We start from the raw sequence: 18151 nt of genomic DNA, 5'->3' as shown, positions 1-18151 counted from the left end.
TGTTCGTTTTATAGACCATTGTTGTGATTTTTTATACGTTGTAGTGTCTCATTAATGTTGTTTTGTCCTATCAATCTCTGATTTTAATACGGATACATATATAAACAGGCTTTTTTAAAAATTGTACTATTATATACGCTTCAATCAGATTTTGTATGATAAATAATTTAATTAATATGTACTAGCTAGCTAGCTACTAGTAGTATACAAAAAAAAAAATATATATTTTTTAGAATTTTCGAAAACTTAAAAAAAAAAACACCAATCCACCACATGGTGTATTTTAATTTACATGTTTCTTTCCTAAGTTGAATATTGGATTGGCCAAAAAAATAAAAAATAATTAACTTGAACACCAATCCAATAACTTGAGCACAATTAAATCCACCATTCAACTTAGGAACAAACATGCAAAAATCACCTAGTGACAAAATATGCAAAATCAACCTCGTGCGATCTAACAAAATTCAAATAAAACAACGATCATATTAAAAATACCAATATACACCCTTCAACGAATAGTTTACGTAAGGTTTAAATTGAACGTTATTATTGATATGATCGAGGTCTAGGTTTATACTTATTATTTTATTTTTATTTTGTTGCATATAGCTCAACTAAATAGAAGAAGTGAATAAATACGTATTGAACAAGTGAACAAAAGAATGTTGTAGACAGAGTCATTGAATGCATATACAAGTAGCTAGATATAGGCATATATAGCTGCATTACATGTACATGTATATATGCAAGTACGTATTTAGGTGTATAAAAGTATACATTGTAATAAATATCTTGTAATCACGGAAAAAGGGAAGAGAGGGACCAAAGGTTAGAAGGAGAGGTACGTGGAGTGTCTTATTTGCGATGGTTTTGAAGATGGACAATACATAACTTTTAATACCACCGCAACGTGGTTCATTCCTTCACCTAGACGATGTCACTTTCTCTTTCCCTTTTGTCCTCTCTATATTAATCACCTGGATGGTTTCTCCCATTCTCACTAACTCACTCTCTCACTCAAGGGTCCAAAAAAAGTGTTTTGTTTCTCTCTTTTTTGAGTTTCTCTTTCTCTTTTTCAACACAGAAGAGACTGAGAAGCCATGGGAAGGGCTCCGTGTTGCGAGAAAATCGGGTTGAAGAGAGGAAGATGGACCGCTGAGGAAGATGAGATCCTCACCAACTATATTCAGACCAATGGTGAAGGTTCTTGGCGATCTTTGCCTAAGAAAGCTGGTATATATCTATATCTTTACATCTCCAAGTTTTACATTTCCTTATCGTCAATATATATCTTAGAATGTTATATGATATAATGTTTATGTATAGGGTTGTTGAGATGTGGAAAGAGCTGTAGACTAAGGTGGATAAACTACTTGAGAAGAGACTTGAAAAGAGGAAATATTACTGCCGACGAAGAAGAAACAATCGTCAAGTTGCATTCACTTCTCGGCAACAGGTACTATACCATTTAAGTTCATGTCACATCCTTCATTTATATTTATAGTTTTCTAGCTAAAATGTATGAATAGTGACTGTAAAGGCTGGGACCATGCATACAATACAGTAAAGTTATTTGCATGTTATGTCAACTTATGAACCATATAATACAGTACAATTATTTGCATGTTTATGTCAACTTATGAACCATATAATAGGAATGGTCAGAGTCCGATCCAACCGTTCAAACTTGTCAGATTATACAGCAATGAGCTTTTGTGACCATCGTAACATTTTCGAGCGGTTGATCACTGTTCTCATGGCCTTAAAAATTATTATATAGATACGAGATTGATATCATATATCCGATTTGACTTTTTGTTAATAAAAAAGACTTGGCGTTATGCTGCTATAGATCTAAACTGAATCGACCACTCTAATTAGTCTTGTCTCATATGTCATATGTGTGTTTTTTGTGTACGGCCCTAGTTGTAACTTTGCTTTCAGGCCTCTGTATAAAATGAGTGGTTGATAGATACGAACGTGTACGTAGCAAAGTGGGATCGAGTTTAGGGTTGATGCACAGTTTATTATAGTTATAAATTCGATTTCACTGTGCGTAAGCTTTTAATTAGATTGTTCATTTGGGATTTAGTGTTTTATTTTGTGATTAATTTGTGGAAAATTCTCTACCTATAAATCATTTCATTTATTTCAATGCTACATCTTTTAACAACAACATAAAAAAAATGAGCGGTCTAGAATCAATAAACCTTTTTTCAAAGAAAAGATAGATACATGCAAATGAAACCATGCAAAAAAAAAAAAAAAAAAATTCACGTCATGCATTGATTAAATATATATTTTTTGTTTATGCCATTTATTTTCTTTTATATAATTGTTGGTATTGAGTTAATGAAAAACCAACTTGCAATTAAATATAAATTTATAGTATATAATATATAGTACGTACTAGTATAAATTAAGTTTTCTAAATGAATATTGTCTCACGTGTGTGCATGTGACTATTCTTTTGTTATAGGTGGTCACTTATTGCAACACATCTACCAGGAAGAACAGACAACGAAATTAAAAACTATTGGAACTCACATCTCAGCCGCAAAATCTATGCCTTCGCTGCCGTATCCGGAGACGACCACAACCTAGTCATCGACAATATGCTCCTGAAGAAAGCTTGTTCTTCGTCTACCGGAGCCAAGAACAATACCAAGACGACCAAGAAGAAGAAGAAGGGAAGAACTAGTAGGTCATCCATGAAGAAACACAAGCAAATGGTAACGGCGGCATCACAATCATCAGTGCCAAAACCGAAAGAGCTAGAGAGTGAGATCAGTGATGGAGGTCAAAATGGAAACTTCGAAGGAGAGTCTTTAGGGCCTTATGAGTGGTTAGATGGTGAGTTAGAACGGCTCTTGAGTAGTTGTGTATGGGAATGCACTAGTGAAGAGGTTGTGGCTGGAGTGGATGATGAAAAAATGTGTGAGAGTGGGGACAATAGTAGTTGTTGTGTGGGTATGTTTGAAGAAGAACAAGGAAGTGTCGAGACAAAGCAGCTTGGCCATACAAGAATCACAAAGGTTGATGATCATGATATGATGAAGGTGGAAAAAGAAAGAGAGGGAAGTGTTTTAAGTTCGAATTCGATTGAGAATGATGATAAAGATTGGTGGCTTGGTCTATGTAATTCTTCAGAAGTTGGGTTTGGGATTGATGAAGAGTTGCTCAATTGGGAGTTTCAAGGTAATAGTTTGACTTGTCCAAGTGATGATCTATGGGATCTCTCAGATATTGGAGAGATAACATTGGAGTGATATTACCGTACATGAGGATAAAACATCGATCGTTTTGGTTGTAAAGTCTAGTGTTTTGTTTGGTTATAGTTGGATCTTGTGATTATGTGTACGTAATAGCTTGTTGGAGTGTGTTACGAGAGTTAGGATAAATGTAGCATCTAGTTTAGACTAGGTCGAACCACGTTATGCTCTCTCCTTTTTTTTTCTTTCTTTCTGTGTTTCATTATCAGTGTTCTGTAATAATGATGAATATATTGGGATCATTTAGAATTTATAAGTATATACAGTATGTTTATTCTTCTTATGTATTATAATTCTCAAATTTTACCCAACTTCTAACCAGAATTGGATCCAATCGTGTCTTTGTTTTCTCCAATCCATAAAGACATTTTTTTAATTTTAAAAGTTAGTTTTTATTGGGATGAGATGATACCCAATACGAATGAAAATATCTCAAGTCACATTTTGGAAAATAAAATAAAATAGGGGAACTATTTTCTATAGTACATTCAGCAAAGTTTTCTGAAATACGATGCAAGATAAATTCAAGAATAAACTAAATCGTTTTGTTTTTTCTTCTATTAAAAATTATTTTTCATTTTAAAAGAATTTTGAGTTTTTTTTTAACGTAAACTGTCATTTTCTAAGATAAATTTTACAAATATACCATTTTTTTGTTAACATCTTATGAAATATGCCATTTTTGAACACTTAAAAATGTCAGTGCTTACGATTTGTTTTTGCAAAAATACATATTTATAGTAAATACTAAATCCAAAATCTTAAAAACAAATAGAACCGACTAAACTCAAACATAAATAGTAAAACACATATTTAATCGGATTTTTGTAACCTCAAAAATGGGATACCCATAAGCTTTTACAAAAAAACGACAAATCCAAAAAACCTTAACTCTTATATAACTCGTGTACCACAAAATTTAGGTATAGGATCCAAATTATCTAATACTTTTACAACGAGACTATACCAATCATTCACTTCAAACAGTCAAACAAAGATTGACATTCATTAGATAAGCTGGAGTCAACACACACACACACATGAAAACCATCTTTTTTTCAAAGACAATACGACCAATGTCGGCAACAAAAAGAACATACGTCATCTCGCAACGACCGAGAGAAACTGTGTATTAGTAAAATACGTAGGTAGTGTCTTGATTAGATTCGACGCTAAAGACAACATGAGCGACATGTCTTTTTGTGACATTACATCTAAGCTTTTGAAGTGGGGTATTAGAGACCGCTTCACTATTGATAATTATGATGGTGGGGATGTGGTATGGTAAGCTTTTGGCTTTCTATTGATGAATATTATTTATATTTCATATTATACTTTTCAAGATTATGAAAGGTATGTACGATGTTCTTCTTCTTGTGTATGAACACAAAAACATAAAAAGAAGAAAACAATAATGTTCTAGTATATATGATCAAAAAGAATCATCCAACTAGTTCCATTAACGAACTCTCGTCACATTGTATATTTTACACATCATTTTTTAATCTTTTACGATCACCATTCCAAAAATAGTTTAGTGTATTATAAAGATGTCCTAAAAGAGAACCTTCGAATCTTTGGCCTTTAAGCAACCTTTGGTCGAAGCAATTCTTCTATTCGAACCTCTCAACTTTTTCTATTTATTTGTTTATCAAATATATTCTTTTCCTCCACCTTTCAAATGCCTCATCTCATATATAGGTGTAAAAACAAATCAAAGTATATTAACTTTCAAAAACATGTAGCACTGATTCATTGACGAGAGACATGTCGATAACAAGAGTACGAGCTGTGACACATCAAGATCTTGTTCCTAACCCCAAAACCACCGATCTCAGAAGCAAAACCGGTATTTTCGTTGTCGTTTTGACCATAATCTTTGGCCTCACCTGCTTTGTTCTTTGCCTCTATGCCGAAGCCACAAGATCTCAGGTACACTATTATAAATGTTATCCCCTTATATATGTCGATCATATTTTCAAGATAATCAGTAATCTATAGTATTAGATTGTAACAGTCGAATAATTGTAGCTCACAACCTTATGGTCGGTCCAAAATATGTTGTTAATGATTCCCATTTTTGTATGTAGTCTATATGGGGAAGCAAAACGTGCGTGTACAACAGTAGCGGCAAAACGCCGTTGTTGTGCGGCGCAATTGCGTTTGTGGGACTAGCGGTTGCGATGGTAGGCTTGCACATGTACTTACTTATCGCAGTCACCGCATCGCCGCCACTACTTTTTGTTGAGTGGGATCCTGACTCTGTTCCTGCCAAGAGACTCACGTTTCAAGCAGCATTTTTCTTCGTCTCAACGTGGTAAGCACACTTATACTAACGTAACGATTAATGTCATGTTGAAAATAACAACAAACAATCCTAACTATAAGCTCTGGATGGTAATAAGCGGAAACATTGTGGAATGATATGACCGTTAATTGTCTCTATTAAGGATTTGCTTTGGTGTTGGAGAGGTTCTGTTGTTGGTGGCACTAAGCGTGGAATCAGGACATCTAAAGAACTGGTCTAAGCCAAAACCTAGTTGTCTGGTAATCCGGCAAGGCTTATTTTCAGCGGCCGGAGTGTTCTCACTTCTAACCATCTTTCTAGCCACGGGACTTTACTTAACTGCTCTACAAGCCCATAGGATCTCTAAGGATCTTGAAAATACACATAGAGAAATCCTCGAGGCATCAGTTCTATATGCATCTCCTCCAAGATCGCCGAGTAATCGGATGGCTACGGTAGCTCGAGAAGGTCCTGTGACCGTTAGAGATGAGTCGACATCTCTAGAATGTCTCGTTTTTTTAAAGCAACTTCCACTTATAGTATAGTGTATATGGTAGATAAGATTTAGTAATTAACATTGTTACTTCAGCAGAGAAAACGAACAAAGATATTGATCCTTACACATCGAATCAAAGTAGAAAGACGAAGTGTCTGCTAAATGTTTTTATCCTCTTGTCTATATAAAACAAAATTTTAATTATGATCATAACTTCATGATGTTGAAGACTGCTTCTCTGTTAAATTTGGAGTCTAGGCCACATAATCCTATGAGAAAGACTATTTTGAGTATTCCTAACATAAGCAATACAAAAGTAAATGAACACTCCTGAGTCTTGAGTCTGGAACTAAACCAGTTTTATACCTTAAACTGGTTGCATTAAAAATATTTCTTTCTGGTTCAAGATCCGATAGTGTCCCCTAAACTCAAAGCAGACCAGACTTCATTGTTTACTGTTTAGTTCAGTTGGTTCAAATTCAGTCTGATTCACAGGCCTGTTTCTTACCTTTGGATCGTTTTTTACCTATTACCAAGTTGTTTGTAGCTGTGTCGTTGCGTGATGGCTCTGTTGTTACTGGCCAGAAAACTGATGGCGGACGAATTCCAGGAGGAAGCAGTCTTGGAACTTCAGAAGCTTCAGGCCAATTCGAGACTCCCGGAAGCGGAATAAAATCAGCTGCATAAACTCGAAGAGAACTCTCTGTATTGTAACAGTCATTTACATACTGCAAATGGTCACTGTTCATCCTCCTGCATGCTGCTAACACATGCGAACATGGATACTTGCAAAGTTGCCATATCCCACAAGTGCAAACCCGGTTTATAAAATGAACAACAAATCCCTTCTTTTCAACTTGCATCACTTCCGTCACCTGAAAGCTCTCTCCGGTCTGGTCTAATGGCAGTACATCATGAGTTAGAGAAGCTACCTTGTACTCTTCAAGGTTTTTCATGACATGTTTAGCGTATAGGTCTCTTCTGTTCTGTGATTCTGCTGGAAGACCATGTCGAGATTTGAAAAGCTCTGCCAGGTCATCAAAGATTAGCAAGATGCAGGTTGAGATTGGAAAATCATGAGCTTTGTTTATGAAACCATAAGTCGTAAAGATTGTGTTTGCAGTCATGATCCCGTATCTAACCCCGCCATCGTCGTAAGCCAGAGCCCATAGATGTGGAGGCATTTTTTCTAACCATTTCCTAGCATCAGGGTCCATCTTTTCGATTTTCTTCAAGTAGTAATCAAAGCTTGATATGTCCCTCGCAGATCCAGCCTTGTAAACCAGCTCTGTCATGAGATTGTTATGGAAAACATCATAAAATTTGAAGCACATATGCCTAAGACAGAACCTATGTTGCGCCCACCGACACACAGGTTCGTTAACAACTGCAACTATTTCAGGATTCAGACTTGTTATTAGACAAAGGCCTTCACGTTGCGTTACTTTATTTCTGATGCAAGCAAAGAACCAACGCCAGGTATCAGCTGATAAACTTTTTAGGGTAGTAATCGCAAATGCAAGTGGAAACAGCCTGTTTTCAGCATCAAAGCCCCCCGCAACCAACATTTTTGCAGGGTATTTACCATTCAAGTCTATTGTATCCACTATGATCAAAGGTCTGAGGTGTGCAAACCCTTCAATTGACTGCTGAAACGCCCAAAACACAGAACGAAAGAATGCATCTTTGGGATTAAAAAAAATATCATATTGCCATTCCAAGACCATCTTGTTAGATGAGCTAAGGGCAGCCATGAGCTTGGGCAATACGTTAAAACTCTTGTCCGAATCTCCCAAGATTGCAGTGATTCCTTTCTTTTTAGCATCCCACATATTGGTACATGAGACTGTGTAGCCAAATTCTTCTTTCACCCACAAGTTTAGCTCTGCAACTGAGATTGAGGGCTGAGCCATGATTAGACCTTTGAGCTCACCAGCCAGAAAATCTGAGCACACGTTTGCTGGCTTACAATTATGTGGACCTATATATTCTGTTATCTTAAAGCTATTGTTGTTCGTTCTAGCAGCCTTGAGAATCCATACACAAGTATTCATGCACTTATAATCATAAATACCTGAAAATCCACTTTCGTACTTAGTGTAAATCCGCTGTCTTCGGTTAGAGTACAACTTCACAGCTTTCTCCAACTCATTTTTATCTCGGAAAACCATCCCAAGATGCAACTCACGTTCATCAAGCCATGAACTAGAGAAAATCATCTGTTCTGGGACATTATCTACAAGGCTTTTTGTTAAACCTGGACTTTCCGTAGTTGAATCCTTCTGTGTAGTCACACTATTACCACCATTTCCACAGTTACACTTACCACAATCCGTACCTTCCTCTTCTTCAACCCACATGTAACTGTTATCCTCCCGAGGTGTTCTTAGAGTGTTATATTTCACACTCACATTTACATCTGTATCGATATTACCATCCTCTAGCCGAGACCGCTTCCGTGTAGCCTGATTAGCCAAGGAACTAGCAATAGCGCTGATACCTTCATCAAGAACCGGTTTGGCCTCTAAATACAACTCCACATTGCTAATAGAAGGATGATAACTTGGAACCTCAAGCATAGTCTCTAAACTACAATCATCCACAATAGGCATACGCACAAACTTCACCATAGATTGTTGAACAATAGAAGGATACCTACAAATCAATTCAATCTGAAACTTCCCCTTTTCAAATCCGGTAACACGATGCTGATCCAACAATTTGGGGAAATCAATGTTGCTTTCAACTCTAATAACTCTTGGAACTGATCCTTCATAGAATGGACCATCATGACCATCTCTTATAAACCCATTCCAATAACACAACACTGGTATCTTTCTTGTATCCATTACTAGAGCACCACAAAACCTGCAGAAAAGTTCAAAAAAAGACCACAGTAAAGGAGAATGCTTTCTAAAGGAATCGAAACACCCAAAACCGTATGTATGAATTCAGAAACCCTAAAGCCCAATTTTATAAGATTACCATAATAATACGCCCTGGAAGACTGGTAAAGGTAAAAACTTTCTACAGGAAACTAAAAACACAAAACTCTAAAGCTCAATTTCAAGGAAGACTGATAAAGGCGGATGCTTTTTGAAACATAATGTGTTTTTCATTAGATAGACACAGCAAAACCCTAGAAAAGTTTTCAGTAAACGAGATATCTTTGAACTGTGAGGATAAAGAAACGATTTTTTACCTTGCCAAGGCGGGAAAAAGCTCACTTGCATACGAGTTCCTGTGTTTTTTACCGGAAAAAGTAGCTCTTTTTATTGTTCCTCCGCCGGAGAAAACACTTTTATAGTACTCTGCTTCCAACATGATCAAAGGTTTATAAATACAATAACCATCTTCACGGTTTAGTTAGGTTTAGACTAAATTAGAAATTTTGGACCTTATTATAACAATTCAGCCGTTTTAATGATTGTAAAACTTTATCTTAAATTCTGTTATTAATGATCTAATGAACTGTTTAATCATCAAATGGTCAAATGATTAGAAAACCCTCCCGCTTCTTTAGATTGAAACCTTCCTCACTTCTTTCATCATCATTCTATTTCTTGCCTTCTCTTCACTTTGCAAATCCCTTTTTCAATTCAGATTTCTAGGGTTTCTCTTCAGGTTTGTGAAACAGAGACATGTCGCTGCGACCGAGCGAGAAGACAGAGATCCGTCGAAGCCGTTACAAGGTATCTGTTGATGCGGAAGAAGGACGCAGAAGAAGAGAAGACTTTTTAGTCGAGATTCGCAAGAACAAACGCAAGGAAAGCTTGATGAAGAGACGCCGTGACGATTCTAAAGTTATGACTACTGATTCCGATGACCCTTTTGAGAGTTTGGTATAAGCACTCGATCTCTGGTTTTCGATTAGTGAAAGTTTAGGTTTTTGAATTGATTTGGGGTTAATTCGATTTATGGTGGTGATGGGTTGTTTAGTTGGAGGTTTCGAATATGATCGCTGGGGTTTTCTCGGATGATCCTTCGTTGCAGCTTGAGTCTACGACCCGGTTCAGGATGATTCTATCATTGGGTAAAGTCTTGAACTTTTCTTGATATTGATTTGAAAGATACGATCTTTATCATTTATTTACTCGAATGGTTTCTTGTGTTCTCGTTTGTTTGTTCAGATAGAAATCCACCTATTGATCACGTGATACAATCTGGAGTATTGCCTCGTTTTGTTGAGTTTCTTAAGAAGGATGATTACCCTAAGCTTCAGGTTAGAAGAAAAGTGTCTATCTTTTGATGATTAGTTGTACTCTTTGGTTCTGAATCAGTGATCTTTTGTAGTTTGAGGCGGCTTGGGCTTTAACAAACATTGCTTCTGGGACATCTGAGCATACCAAGGTGGTGATTGATCTTGGGGCTGTTCCACTCTTTATTCAGCTTCTTGCTTCCCCTGATGATGATGTCCGTGAACAGGTATAGTTAGTGTTTTTGTCAATATGAATGCTTATGATCTAATTGAGTTCAAATTCTGAAAAAAGTTTGATGTTACACTAAATTCTCAGGCTATATGGGGACTGGGTAATGTTGCTGGTGATTCGATAATATGCCGTGACTTTGTTCTTAACTCTGGGGCATTGATTCCACTGTTGCATCAGCTGAATAAGAATGCTAAGCTGTCAATACTTAGAAACGCCACTTGGACTTTATCAAACTTCTTTCGTGGCAAGCCTTCGCCATCCGTTGACCTGGTATTCTTACTTCTCTCTCCCTCTCTCTGTATCTCCAGGCTCTGTTTGCTTAGTTTGTGTACGTGCAATAATACTTAACTTATGAATTATATGATTAACAGGTGAAACCTGCTCTCCCTGCACTTGAACGACTTGTTCATTCGAATGATGAAAACGTCTTGGTAGATGCTTGCTGGGCACTTGCGAATCTGTCTAATGGTTCAAATGAACATATCCAAAGTGTGATCGAGGCTGGTGTTGTCCCAAGACTAATTGAACTAATCCAGTTAGTAGTTCTCCAAAATACAAATTTAACCTGGTGTTACTACAGGTTTAGATAATGAAGGCTGACATTTTTTCTTTTGCAGACTTTCTCCAATTGTAAGTGTTCCTGCCCTTCGTACCATTGGGAATATAGTTTCTGGAAATCAACAGCAGACCCAGGTTTGTAATTCATATTCCATTTATGGAACCTTCAAGAACACTTTTGTTATCCACCGTGTGAATTAATAGTTTCTTAAAGTAATAGGCTTTATCAAAAACTTGTTTTATTATCCTAAATCTTCGATGATATATTACTATAGGAATATCAAAAGCTTGGTTTATTATCCAATAATAGAATGCAGAGCCTGGAGAACACTTTACTATAAGTTGCTTGAGTACAATGTTGAGATTAAAATTTGTAATGTAACTACAAAGTGGAAGATGTCATTGCTTGAGCTCTGAAATAACTCTTTGTACTTCTTCTTCAGTGTGTGATCAATTGTGGTGCTGTACCCGTTCTTGCCAACCTGCTTCGTCAAAACCATACAATAGGTGTTAAGAGGGAAGCTTGCTGGGCGATTTCAAATATCACTGCAGGCTTTGAAGAACAAATTCAGGTGAGAAGTTTTTGTCGGTTTATCAGTTCCATCAGTTTCTGATTGTTGTAGTTGCAGAACTTATACAAATTTACCCTTCTGTTGCTATCACTAATTGTTTTCTGTTTGTCTTTGCTTTCCTAACAGTCAGTTATTGATGCAAAATTGATTCCAATCTTGGTCAAACTGGCTCGAAAAGCTGAGTTTGAACTAAAGAAAGAAGCTATATGGGCAATTTCAAATTCCATCATATGTGGTTCTCTTAATCAAATCAAGTACATCCTTTGTCTTGTCTCTTTTTTCCACTTTAAGATGCTTATTTGATCATCAATTAACAATCTCCATTGGTGTGATGATTCAGATACTTGGTGAAGAAGGGTTGCATAAAGCCTTTGTGTGACATCCTGGTGTGTTCAGATATAAGAATGATCTTAGTGTGTCTAGATGGACTGGAAAATATTTTGATGGCTGGAGAGGTGGAGAAGAAGAACACAGGAGGAGACGTGAATTCTTATTGTGAACTGATTGAAGATGCGGAAGGGGTAGAAAAGATTGAGAACCTGCAGCACCATGACAACAATGAGATATACGAGAAGGCTGTGAAGATTCTGGAAACATACTGGCTTGAAGAGGAAGATGAAATACAAGAGTTAGGGGAAATACTACAACCTCATGGACAAGGTGGTTATGTATTTCAGAATTCAAGATCAAGTTCAAGTTCCAAGTTCAAGTTCTCATCCGTGGTTCCAGTTTGATTTTACTCGTCAAGATCCCACACAATCTGATATTAGATTTGATGTACAAAAAAATAGCCTCTGACATTGAACCAAAAAAGTTAGTCAAGCAAGTGGTGTCAGTTTCTTGATGACATTATTAGGCTTGACTTGGTTGTTACTTGAGAAAGTAGGTACATAGACTAGTTGATATAAAAGCTTTGCCTCCCTTTCTCACTGAGTCTTATATTGTTTTGTTCTTTTTTGTAAATATTTTGGGGATTATAGAGTTGTTTCCAGTGATAAGTTTGTTCACTCCGATTTGGGGGAAATCGAGATTTGATCCTAACCAATACGCCTAACTAATTGAAATTTGGGTTTGATTAAACCGGAGCTAAACCCATAACCAAACTGAATCAATTACATTAATCGTAACATTAAATCAAACCAAAACGGTTTTCAATTAACTTTATGGATTGAATCAAACCAAACAAACCGGCTTAACGATAATTGAAAACGGTTTTCTGATAACGATCATTAGAAAACCGTTTTTTTTTTTCAGCTTCTTTATAAATTCTGATTCATCTGTTTATTTCGCTCCTTCACCATTTTTGTTTTTCATTCTTGCTCTCAACTGCGAAAGTTCTCTTCCTCTTTCACTTCTTTAGTTGAGATTTTGTTTCTCTTTCAAGTTTTGTAAATCGCTTAGAAGAGAGGTCAAAGAAGAGAGAAAGCTATGTCGCTAAACCCCGAAGACATGACAGAGGTTCGTATAAACGTGTTTCACAAGTAATCAATCGATGAATCTCTGGTTTGGGTTTTTGATTGTGTGAATTTCTTTGTAGGTGAACCAAGAAATGATAGATGGTGTTTGGTCAGATGATCCTTCAATACAGTTGGAAAACGCTTCCAAGTTCAGATATGCTCTGTCACATGGTACAAAACGCTTCCTCTGTTTTACTTTCTTTACTTTTCTTGATCTTGAATCTTGAATCTGTTTTCTTCTTTTATATTCAAGCGGATGACCCTCCTGTTGCTAAGATAGTAGAGTCTGGAGTTGTGCCTCGTTTCGTTGAGTTTCTCAAGAAGGAAGATAACATCGAGATTCAGGTTAGAATTGTAAAACAAGTCCACTTTTATGGTATTGTAATGATTTGGTGATTTTTCCTCTGATTCTTATATTCTTTGATTGATCCTTAGTATGCTGCTGCTTGCGTTCTAAGAATGGTTTCTGAAGGGAACACCAAAGTGATAATTGATCACGGTGTTATTCAAATCTTTGTCCGTCTTCTTGGTCGTGCTACTAGTAGGGTTCATCTCCGTTTTCAGGTATTTTCAGTTCTTGATATGAATGTGAGATATGAGTTGAGATTTTGATGTTATACCATAAAGTGCAGGCTACATTGGCACTAGGTAATGTTGCTCGTGCTTCAGTAGAATCCCGTAACATTGTTCTATTGCGTGGTGCAATGGGTCCAGTGTTGGCTCAGCTGAAAGAGAATACTGAGATCTGGATGCTTACAACTGCCGCTAGGACTTTGTTACACCTCTGCGCTGGCCTGCCTCGGCCTCCCTTTCACCAGGTCTTCTAGCTTCTCTCTCTCTCTCTCTCTCCACGCTTTGTTTTCTCAGTTTGTATACATTAACACATATGGAAACGTGATTAACAGATTGGATCTCATGTACTCGCCGCACTTCAGCGAGTTCTTCATAAAGATGATGAGTATTTTTTGTCAAATGCTTGTACGGCACTTTATTTTCTAGCTGATGGTTCAAAACAAAATATCCAGACATTTATCAACGCTGATATTGTCCCAAGACTTGTTCAACTTCTCGGGTTAGTGCTTACTCCAAAAAAAAAAATTTAAAGCCTTTGCTACATGTTTAGATAATGAAGGCTGACTAAGTTTTCTTTCTTTTTCAGACACGTTTCTCCATCGGTGATTGAACCTGTAGTAAGTACCATTCTGTATCTAAGTAATGGAATTAAGCAGCAGACCAAAGTATGTACTTTTATGCTACCTTTTAAAACACTTCTTGTTGGGTTATCATAATGTACAATGTTACGATTGGATTTGGTTACCATAAAGTACCTCTTTGAACTTATTTTTGTCAGGTTTTGATAGAGTGTGGTGTTTTACCTCTTCTTGCCAACCTGCTTACTACTCAAGGCAATGATACAAGATGGAAAAACATAAAGAGGAACGCTTGCTGGACGATTTCCATGATCACTGCAGGCACTGAAGAACAAATTCAGGTGACAAGTTTTTGATTGTGAATGTTGCAGATAACATAAAAACAGATTTATCCTTTTGTTAATATCACTAATCGTTTTCTATATGTCTCTCTTTACCCTAATAACAGGCAGTTATTGATGCAAATCTGATTCCAACGTTGGTCAATTTGGCTCAAAATCCTGAATTAGAGATAAAGGAAAAGGTTGTAAGGGCAATTTCTAATGCAACCTCAGGTGGTTCTCATGATCAAACCAAGTACGTCCATGCCCTTCTCTCTTTTTCACTTTCAACATGCTTATTGATCATCACAAGTCACAGTTTCTATTGGTGTGTTTCAGATACTTGGTGGAGCAGGGTTGCATAAAACCATTATGTGATCTCCTGGTATGTCCAAATGTAAGGATCATCTCTGCGTGTCTAAATGGATTGGAAAGGATTTTGATGGCTGGAGAGGTGGAGAAGAACACCACCGGAGACGTGAACTTATACTCTCAGATGATTGGAGATGCAGAAGGGAAAGAAAAGATTGAGAACCTGCAACAACACGAAAGCAGAGAAGTAAACGAGAAGGCTTTGAAGATTGTGGAGACATACTGGAAAAAAGAGGATGATGACCAAACACAACAACCTCCAAGGTGATGATCTCTGGTCTTTCAGATGTGACAGAATCAAGTTCCAGTCCTTTCTAGCGGATTCTACTTCTGTTGAAATGTATATTTAGGAATAGACGCAAACAAAAAAAGTAACTTTCAAACTGTTAATAGAATGGAACCAAAACTCAAAGAGTGAGTCAAGTTCATGGTGGATTAATCTTTGGCTCCATTGTTACTTTATATTAACAGAGTTGTTTTGTAAATGGTTCCTAGAAAAAGAATTTATAATGCAAGATTGATTTGTCACAAACTGTTAAATCCCCCAATCCTCACACTTGTTTAAAGAAAGAAAAAAAGAGATGGAGACATGATCGAACAGAACAAAATTAGTCTTAGTGATTGTCGTACAAGCTAAACCCACCACTGATGTTTGCGTTTGCGTGATGGTCGTAAGGTTTATTAGACTTTAGACGATCACATGAACCAATACGCCTAGCAGATTGAAATCTGGGGTTCAGTAAACCATATTTAACCCAAAAATAATTGAATTGGATTAGACCGGATTTAATTCCAAATTTAACTAAACTAAACCGGTTTTGTTATAAAAATAATGTAACTAGAAATATCGTTCGCTTCTGTAACTTCATCTGCTTTTTGGTTTAATCCAATTCTTGTTTGCATTCTTGCAAAAGTGCTCTTCCTCTTTCACTTCTCAGTTTAGGTTTTTGTTTCTCCTTCAAGTTTTGTAAATCGCTTGGAAGAGAGGTCAAAGAAGAGAAAACCATGTCGCTGAACCCCGAAGCCAAGAAAGAGGTTCGTCTAAACGTGTTTCACAAGTAATCAATCAATCTCTGGTTTGGGTTTTTGATTGTTTATTCTCGTAGGTGGACAAAGAAATGATTGCTGGTGTTTTCTCAGATGATCCATCAATACAGTTCAAATACGCTTCCATGTTTAATGGTACACAACTTCCTCTGTTTTACTTTCTTTACTTTTCTTGTTCTTGATCTGAATGTTTCTTTAAGTTTCTTCTTCTTGTATGTTCCAGCGCAAAAAAGGCCTGTCGATAAGATAGTAAATTCTGGAAATGTGCCTCGTTACGCTGAGTTTCTTAAGATGGAAGATTCATTCAAGTTACAGGTTAGAAGAAAAAAGCTCCCATCAGTTGATATATTGTAATGAATAATTGGGCATTTCTGATTTTATTCCATGATCTCTACTTCTCTAGTGTGTTGCTGCTTCCATTCTAAGACATGTTTCTGAAAAGAACACCAAAGTTCTTATTGATCACGGTGCTGTTCAAATCTTTGTCCATCTTCTTGCTGGCGCTACTGATGATTATTATCTCCATTTTCAGGTATTTTACTTATTGTAGATATGAATGCGAGATATATATAGGAGTTGATATTCTGATGTTATACCATCTTTTGCAGGTTATGCGTGCACTAGGTAATGTTGCTAGTGCTTCTATACAATCCCGTGACTATGTTCTACGGTGTGGTGCATTGACTCCACTGTTGGCTCAGTTCCATGAGAATAATAATCAGATAATGGTTGGAGTTGCCTCTTGGACTTTGTCAAATTTCTGCTCCGGCATGCCTCCGCCTCCCTTTCGCCAGGTCTTGTAGCTTCTCTCGCTCTATCTCTCTCTCTCTCTCCAGGTTTTGTTTCCTCAGTTTGTATACATTAACTTATAGAAAAATGTCTAAACAGATGAAACCTGCTCTCTCTGCACTTCAGCAAGTTCTTCATAGAAATGATGAATCGTTTTTGTTAAGTGCATGTTGTACACTTCATAATCTATCTGATGGTTCAAAAGAGACCATCCAGAGCTTTATCGACGCTGGTCTTGTCCCAAGAATAGTCCAACTTCTCGGGTTAGTACTTATTCAAAACAAACCTTTTTAAGCCTTTGCTACATGTTTAGATAATGCAGGCTGACATTTTTTTTCTTTCTTTTGCAGAAACGTTTCTCCAACGGTGATTGGTCTTGCATTAACTACCATTTTGGGTCTAACTATTGGAGATAATCAGCAGACCCAAGTATGTACTTCTATGTTTTAAACACTTCTTGTTGGGTTATTATAATGTATCTTGAATGATTAAATTGATTAGTTTAGATATTAGATGTTGTAACCAAAATGCTCTTTCAACTTATTTTTGTCAGGTTGTGATAGAGAGTGATGTTTTACCTCTTCTTGCCAACCTGCTTACTCGAAACCCTGTTATACAGTGGAAAACTTGCTGGACGATTTCAAACATCACTGCAGGCACTCAAGAACAAATTCAGGTGAGTGTTGCAGATACATGAAAACAAATTTACCCTTTTGTTGCTATCACAAATTTACCCTTTTGTTGCTATATGTCTCTCTTTACCTTAATAACAGGCAGTGATAGATGCAAATCTGATTCCACCGTTGGTCAATTTGGCTCAAAATGCTGAATTAGATATAAAGGAAAAAGCTGTACTTGCAGTCTCAAATGCAACCTCAGGTGGTTCTCATGATCAAATCAAGTAGGTCGTCCTTGTCTTGTCTTTTAACATTCAAATCAAGTACGTTGTCTTATTGTTTTCACTTCTAACATGCTTATTTATCTCATCAAAAGTCACAATTTCTATTGGTGTTGTTTCTTTCAGGTACTTGGTGGAGCAGGGTTGCATAAAACCTTTGTGTGATCTCCTGGTATCTCCAGATATGAGGATCATCTTAAAGTGTCTGTATGGATTGGAAAACATTTTGAGGGCCGGAGACGTGGAGGAATACTCCCAGCTGATTAAAGATGCGGAAGGGTTAGAAAAGATTGTGAACCTGCAACACCACAAAAGCAAAGAGGTCTCCGCGATGGCTTTGGAGATTCTTGAGACATACTGGAAGAAGGAGGATGATGAGCAGACACAACAACCTCTAAAGTGATGATCTCTGGTCTTTCTGTTGTGAGAGAACCAAGTTTCAGTTCTTTCTAAAGGACTCAACTTCAGTTGTAATGTAGAGAATTTACAAACTTTTAAC

The 18151-nt window shown here is 36.8% G+C and overlaps 6 protein-coding genes across 7 annotated transcripts; 5 read left to right on the top strand and 1 right to left on the bottom strand.

Annotated features, from left to right (window-relative positions):
* The first annotated feature begins 1024 nt into the window (after window positions 1–1024).
* Window positions 1025–3524, top strand: LOC17877025 (transcription factor MYB111). Its single transcript, XM_006280663.2, has 3 exons — window positions 1025–1236; window positions 1330–1459; window positions 2483–3524. Exons 1-3 carry the CDS (start codon window positions 1104–1106, stop codon window positions 3270–3272), a joined length of 1053 nt encoding a protein of 350 aa, XP_006280725.1. The 5' UTR covers window positions 1025–1103; the 3' UTR covers window positions 3273–3524.
* A 1459-nt stretch (window positions 3525–4983) lies between these two features.
* Window positions 4984–6124, top strand: LOC17876309. Its single transcript, XM_006280918.2, has 3 exons — window positions 4984–5207; window positions 5366–5592; window positions 5726–6124. The coding sequence occupies exons 1-3, from the start codon at window positions 5043–5045 to the stop codon at window positions 6105–6107; spliced, it is 774 nt and encodes a 257-aa protein (XP_006280980.1). The 5' UTR covers window positions 4984–5042; the 3' UTR covers window positions 6108–6124.
* Window positions 6125–6537: 413 nt separating this feature from the next.
* Window positions 6538–8907, bottom strand: LOC17875648. The gene has a single exon (XM_023777602.1). It carries the CDS (start codon window positions 8905–8907, stop codon window positions 6538–6540), a length of 2370 nt encoding a protein of 789 aa, XP_023633370.1.
* A 654-nt stretch (window positions 8908–9561) lies between these two features.
* LOC17874619 (importin subunit alpha-5) lies at window positions 9562–12616 on the top strand. Its single transcript, XM_006280229.2, has 10 exons — window positions 9562–9900; window positions 9998–10091; window positions 10189–10280; window positions 10352–10483; window positions 10573–10758; window positions 10860–11023; window positions 11106–11181; window positions 11490–11618; window positions 11745–11872; window positions 11959–12616. The coding sequence occupies exons 1-10, from the start codon at window positions 9700–9702 to the stop codon at window positions 12350–12352; spliced, it is 1596 nt and encodes a 531-aa protein (XP_006280291.1). The 5' UTR covers window positions 9562–9699; the 3' UTR covers window positions 12353–12616.
* Window positions 12617–12868: 252 nt separating this feature from the next.
* LOC17875426 (importin subunit alpha-1) lies at window positions 12869–15357 on the top strand. Of its 2 annotated transcripts, none has more exons than XM_023787359.1 (10): window positions 12869–13076; window positions 13156–13246; window positions 13329–13420; window positions 13511–13639; window positions 13708–13893; window positions 13981–14147; window positions 14235–14265; window positions 14427–14567; window positions 14675–14802; window positions 14886–15357. In XM_023787359.1, exons 1-10 carry the CDS (start codon window positions 13047–13049, stop codon window positions 15184–15186), a joined length of 1296 nt encoding a protein of 431 aa, XP_023643127.1. In that variant the 5' UTR covers window positions 12869–13046; the 3' UTR covers window positions 15187–15357. The 2 variants fall into 2 exon arrangements, with proteins under 2 accessions (XP_023643127.1, XP_006280486.2); XM_006280424.2 differs by having other exon boundaries at window positions 14235–14313.
* A 566-nt stretch (window positions 15358–15923) lies between these two features.
* On the top strand, window positions 15924–18055 carry LOC17875641 (importin subunit alpha-1). The gene is made up of 10 exons (XM_023777601.1): window positions 15924–15953; window positions 16025–16100; window positions 16189–16280; window positions 16369–16497; window positions 16574–16759; window positions 16854–17017; window positions 17105–17183; window positions 17308–17430; window positions 17528–17655; window positions 17779–18055. Exons 1-10 carry the CDS (start codon window positions 15924–15926, stop codon window positions 18053–18055), a joined length of 1284 nt encoding a protein of 427 aa, XP_023633369.1.
* The last annotated feature ends 96 nt before the right edge of the window (window positions 18056–18151 follow it).

Source organism: Capsella rubella, unplaced genomic scaffold, assembly GCF_000375325.1.
Source record: "Capsella rubella cultivar Monte Gargano unplaced genomic scaffold, Caprub1_0 scaffold_8, whole genome shotgun sequence".
NCBI classification, from domain to species: Eukaryota; Viridiplantae; Streptophyta; class Magnoliopsida; order Brassicales; family Brassicaceae; genus Capsella; species Capsella rubella.
This window is presented reverse-complemented; position numbering and strand designations above follow the sequence as displayed.

Coding starts and splice junctions, on each gene's coding strand:
- LOC17877025 (XM_006280663.2), top strand. CDS start 1,104: ATGGGAAGGGCTCCGTGTTGCGAGAAAATCGGGTTGAAGAGAGGAAGA. Junction 1,237..1,329: donor ATCTTTGCCTAAGAAAGCTG/GTATATATCTAT, acceptor GTTTATGTATAG/GGTTGTTGAGATGTGGAAAG. Junction 1,460..2,482: donor CATTCACTTCTCGGCAACAG/GTACTATACCAT, acceptor CTTTTGTTATAG/GTGGTCACTTATTGCAACAC.
- LOC17876309 (XM_006280918.2), top strand. CDS start 5,043: ATGTCGATAACAAGAGTACGAGCTGTGACACATCAAGATCTTGTTCCT. Junction 5,208..5,365: donor CCGAAGCCACAAGATCTCAG/GTACACTATTAT, acceptor TTTTGTATGTAG/TCTATATGGGGAAGCAAAAC. Junction 5,593..5,725: donor TTTTTCTTCGTCTCAACGTG/GTAAGCACACTT, acceptor GTCTCTATTAAG/GATTTGCTTTGGTGTTGGAG.
- LOC17875648 (XM_023777602.1), bottom strand. CDS start 8,907: ATGGATACAAGAAAGATACCAGTGTTGTGTTATTGGAATGGGTTTATA.
- LOC17874619 (XM_006280229.2), top strand. CDS start 9,700: ATGTCGCTGCGACCGAGCGAGAAGACAGAGATCCGTCGAAGCCGTTAC. Junction 11,024..11,105: donor AGACTAATTGAACTAATCCA/GTTAGTAGTTCT, acceptor TTTCTTTTGCAG/ACTTTCTCCAATTGTAAGTG. Junction 11,873..11,958: donor GGTTCTCTTAATCAAATCAA/GTACATCCTTTG, acceptor GTGATGATTCAG/ATACTTGGTGAAGAAGGGTT.
- LOC17875426 (XM_006280424.2), top strand. CDS start 13,047: ATGTCGCTAAACCCCGAAGACATGACAGAG. Junction 13,894..13,980: donor CTCGGCCTCCCTTTCACCAG/GTCTTCTAGCTT, acceptor CGTGATTAACAG/ATTGGATCTCATGTACTCGC. Junction 14,568..14,674: donor GCACTGAAGAACAAATTCAG/GTGACAAGTTTT, acceptor CCCTAATAACAG/GCAGTTATTGATGCAAATCT.
- LOC17875641 (XM_023777601.1), top strand. CDS start 15,924: ATGTCGCTGAACCCCGAAGCCAAGAAAGAG. Junction 15,954..16,024: donor ACCCCGAAGCCAAGAAAGAG/GTTCGTCTAAAC, acceptor TTATTCTCGTAG/GTGGACAAAGAAATGATTGC. Junction 16,101..16,188: donor ATACGCTTCCATGTTTAATG/GTACACAACTTC, acceptor TGTATGTTCCAG/CGCAAAAAAGGCCTGTCGAT.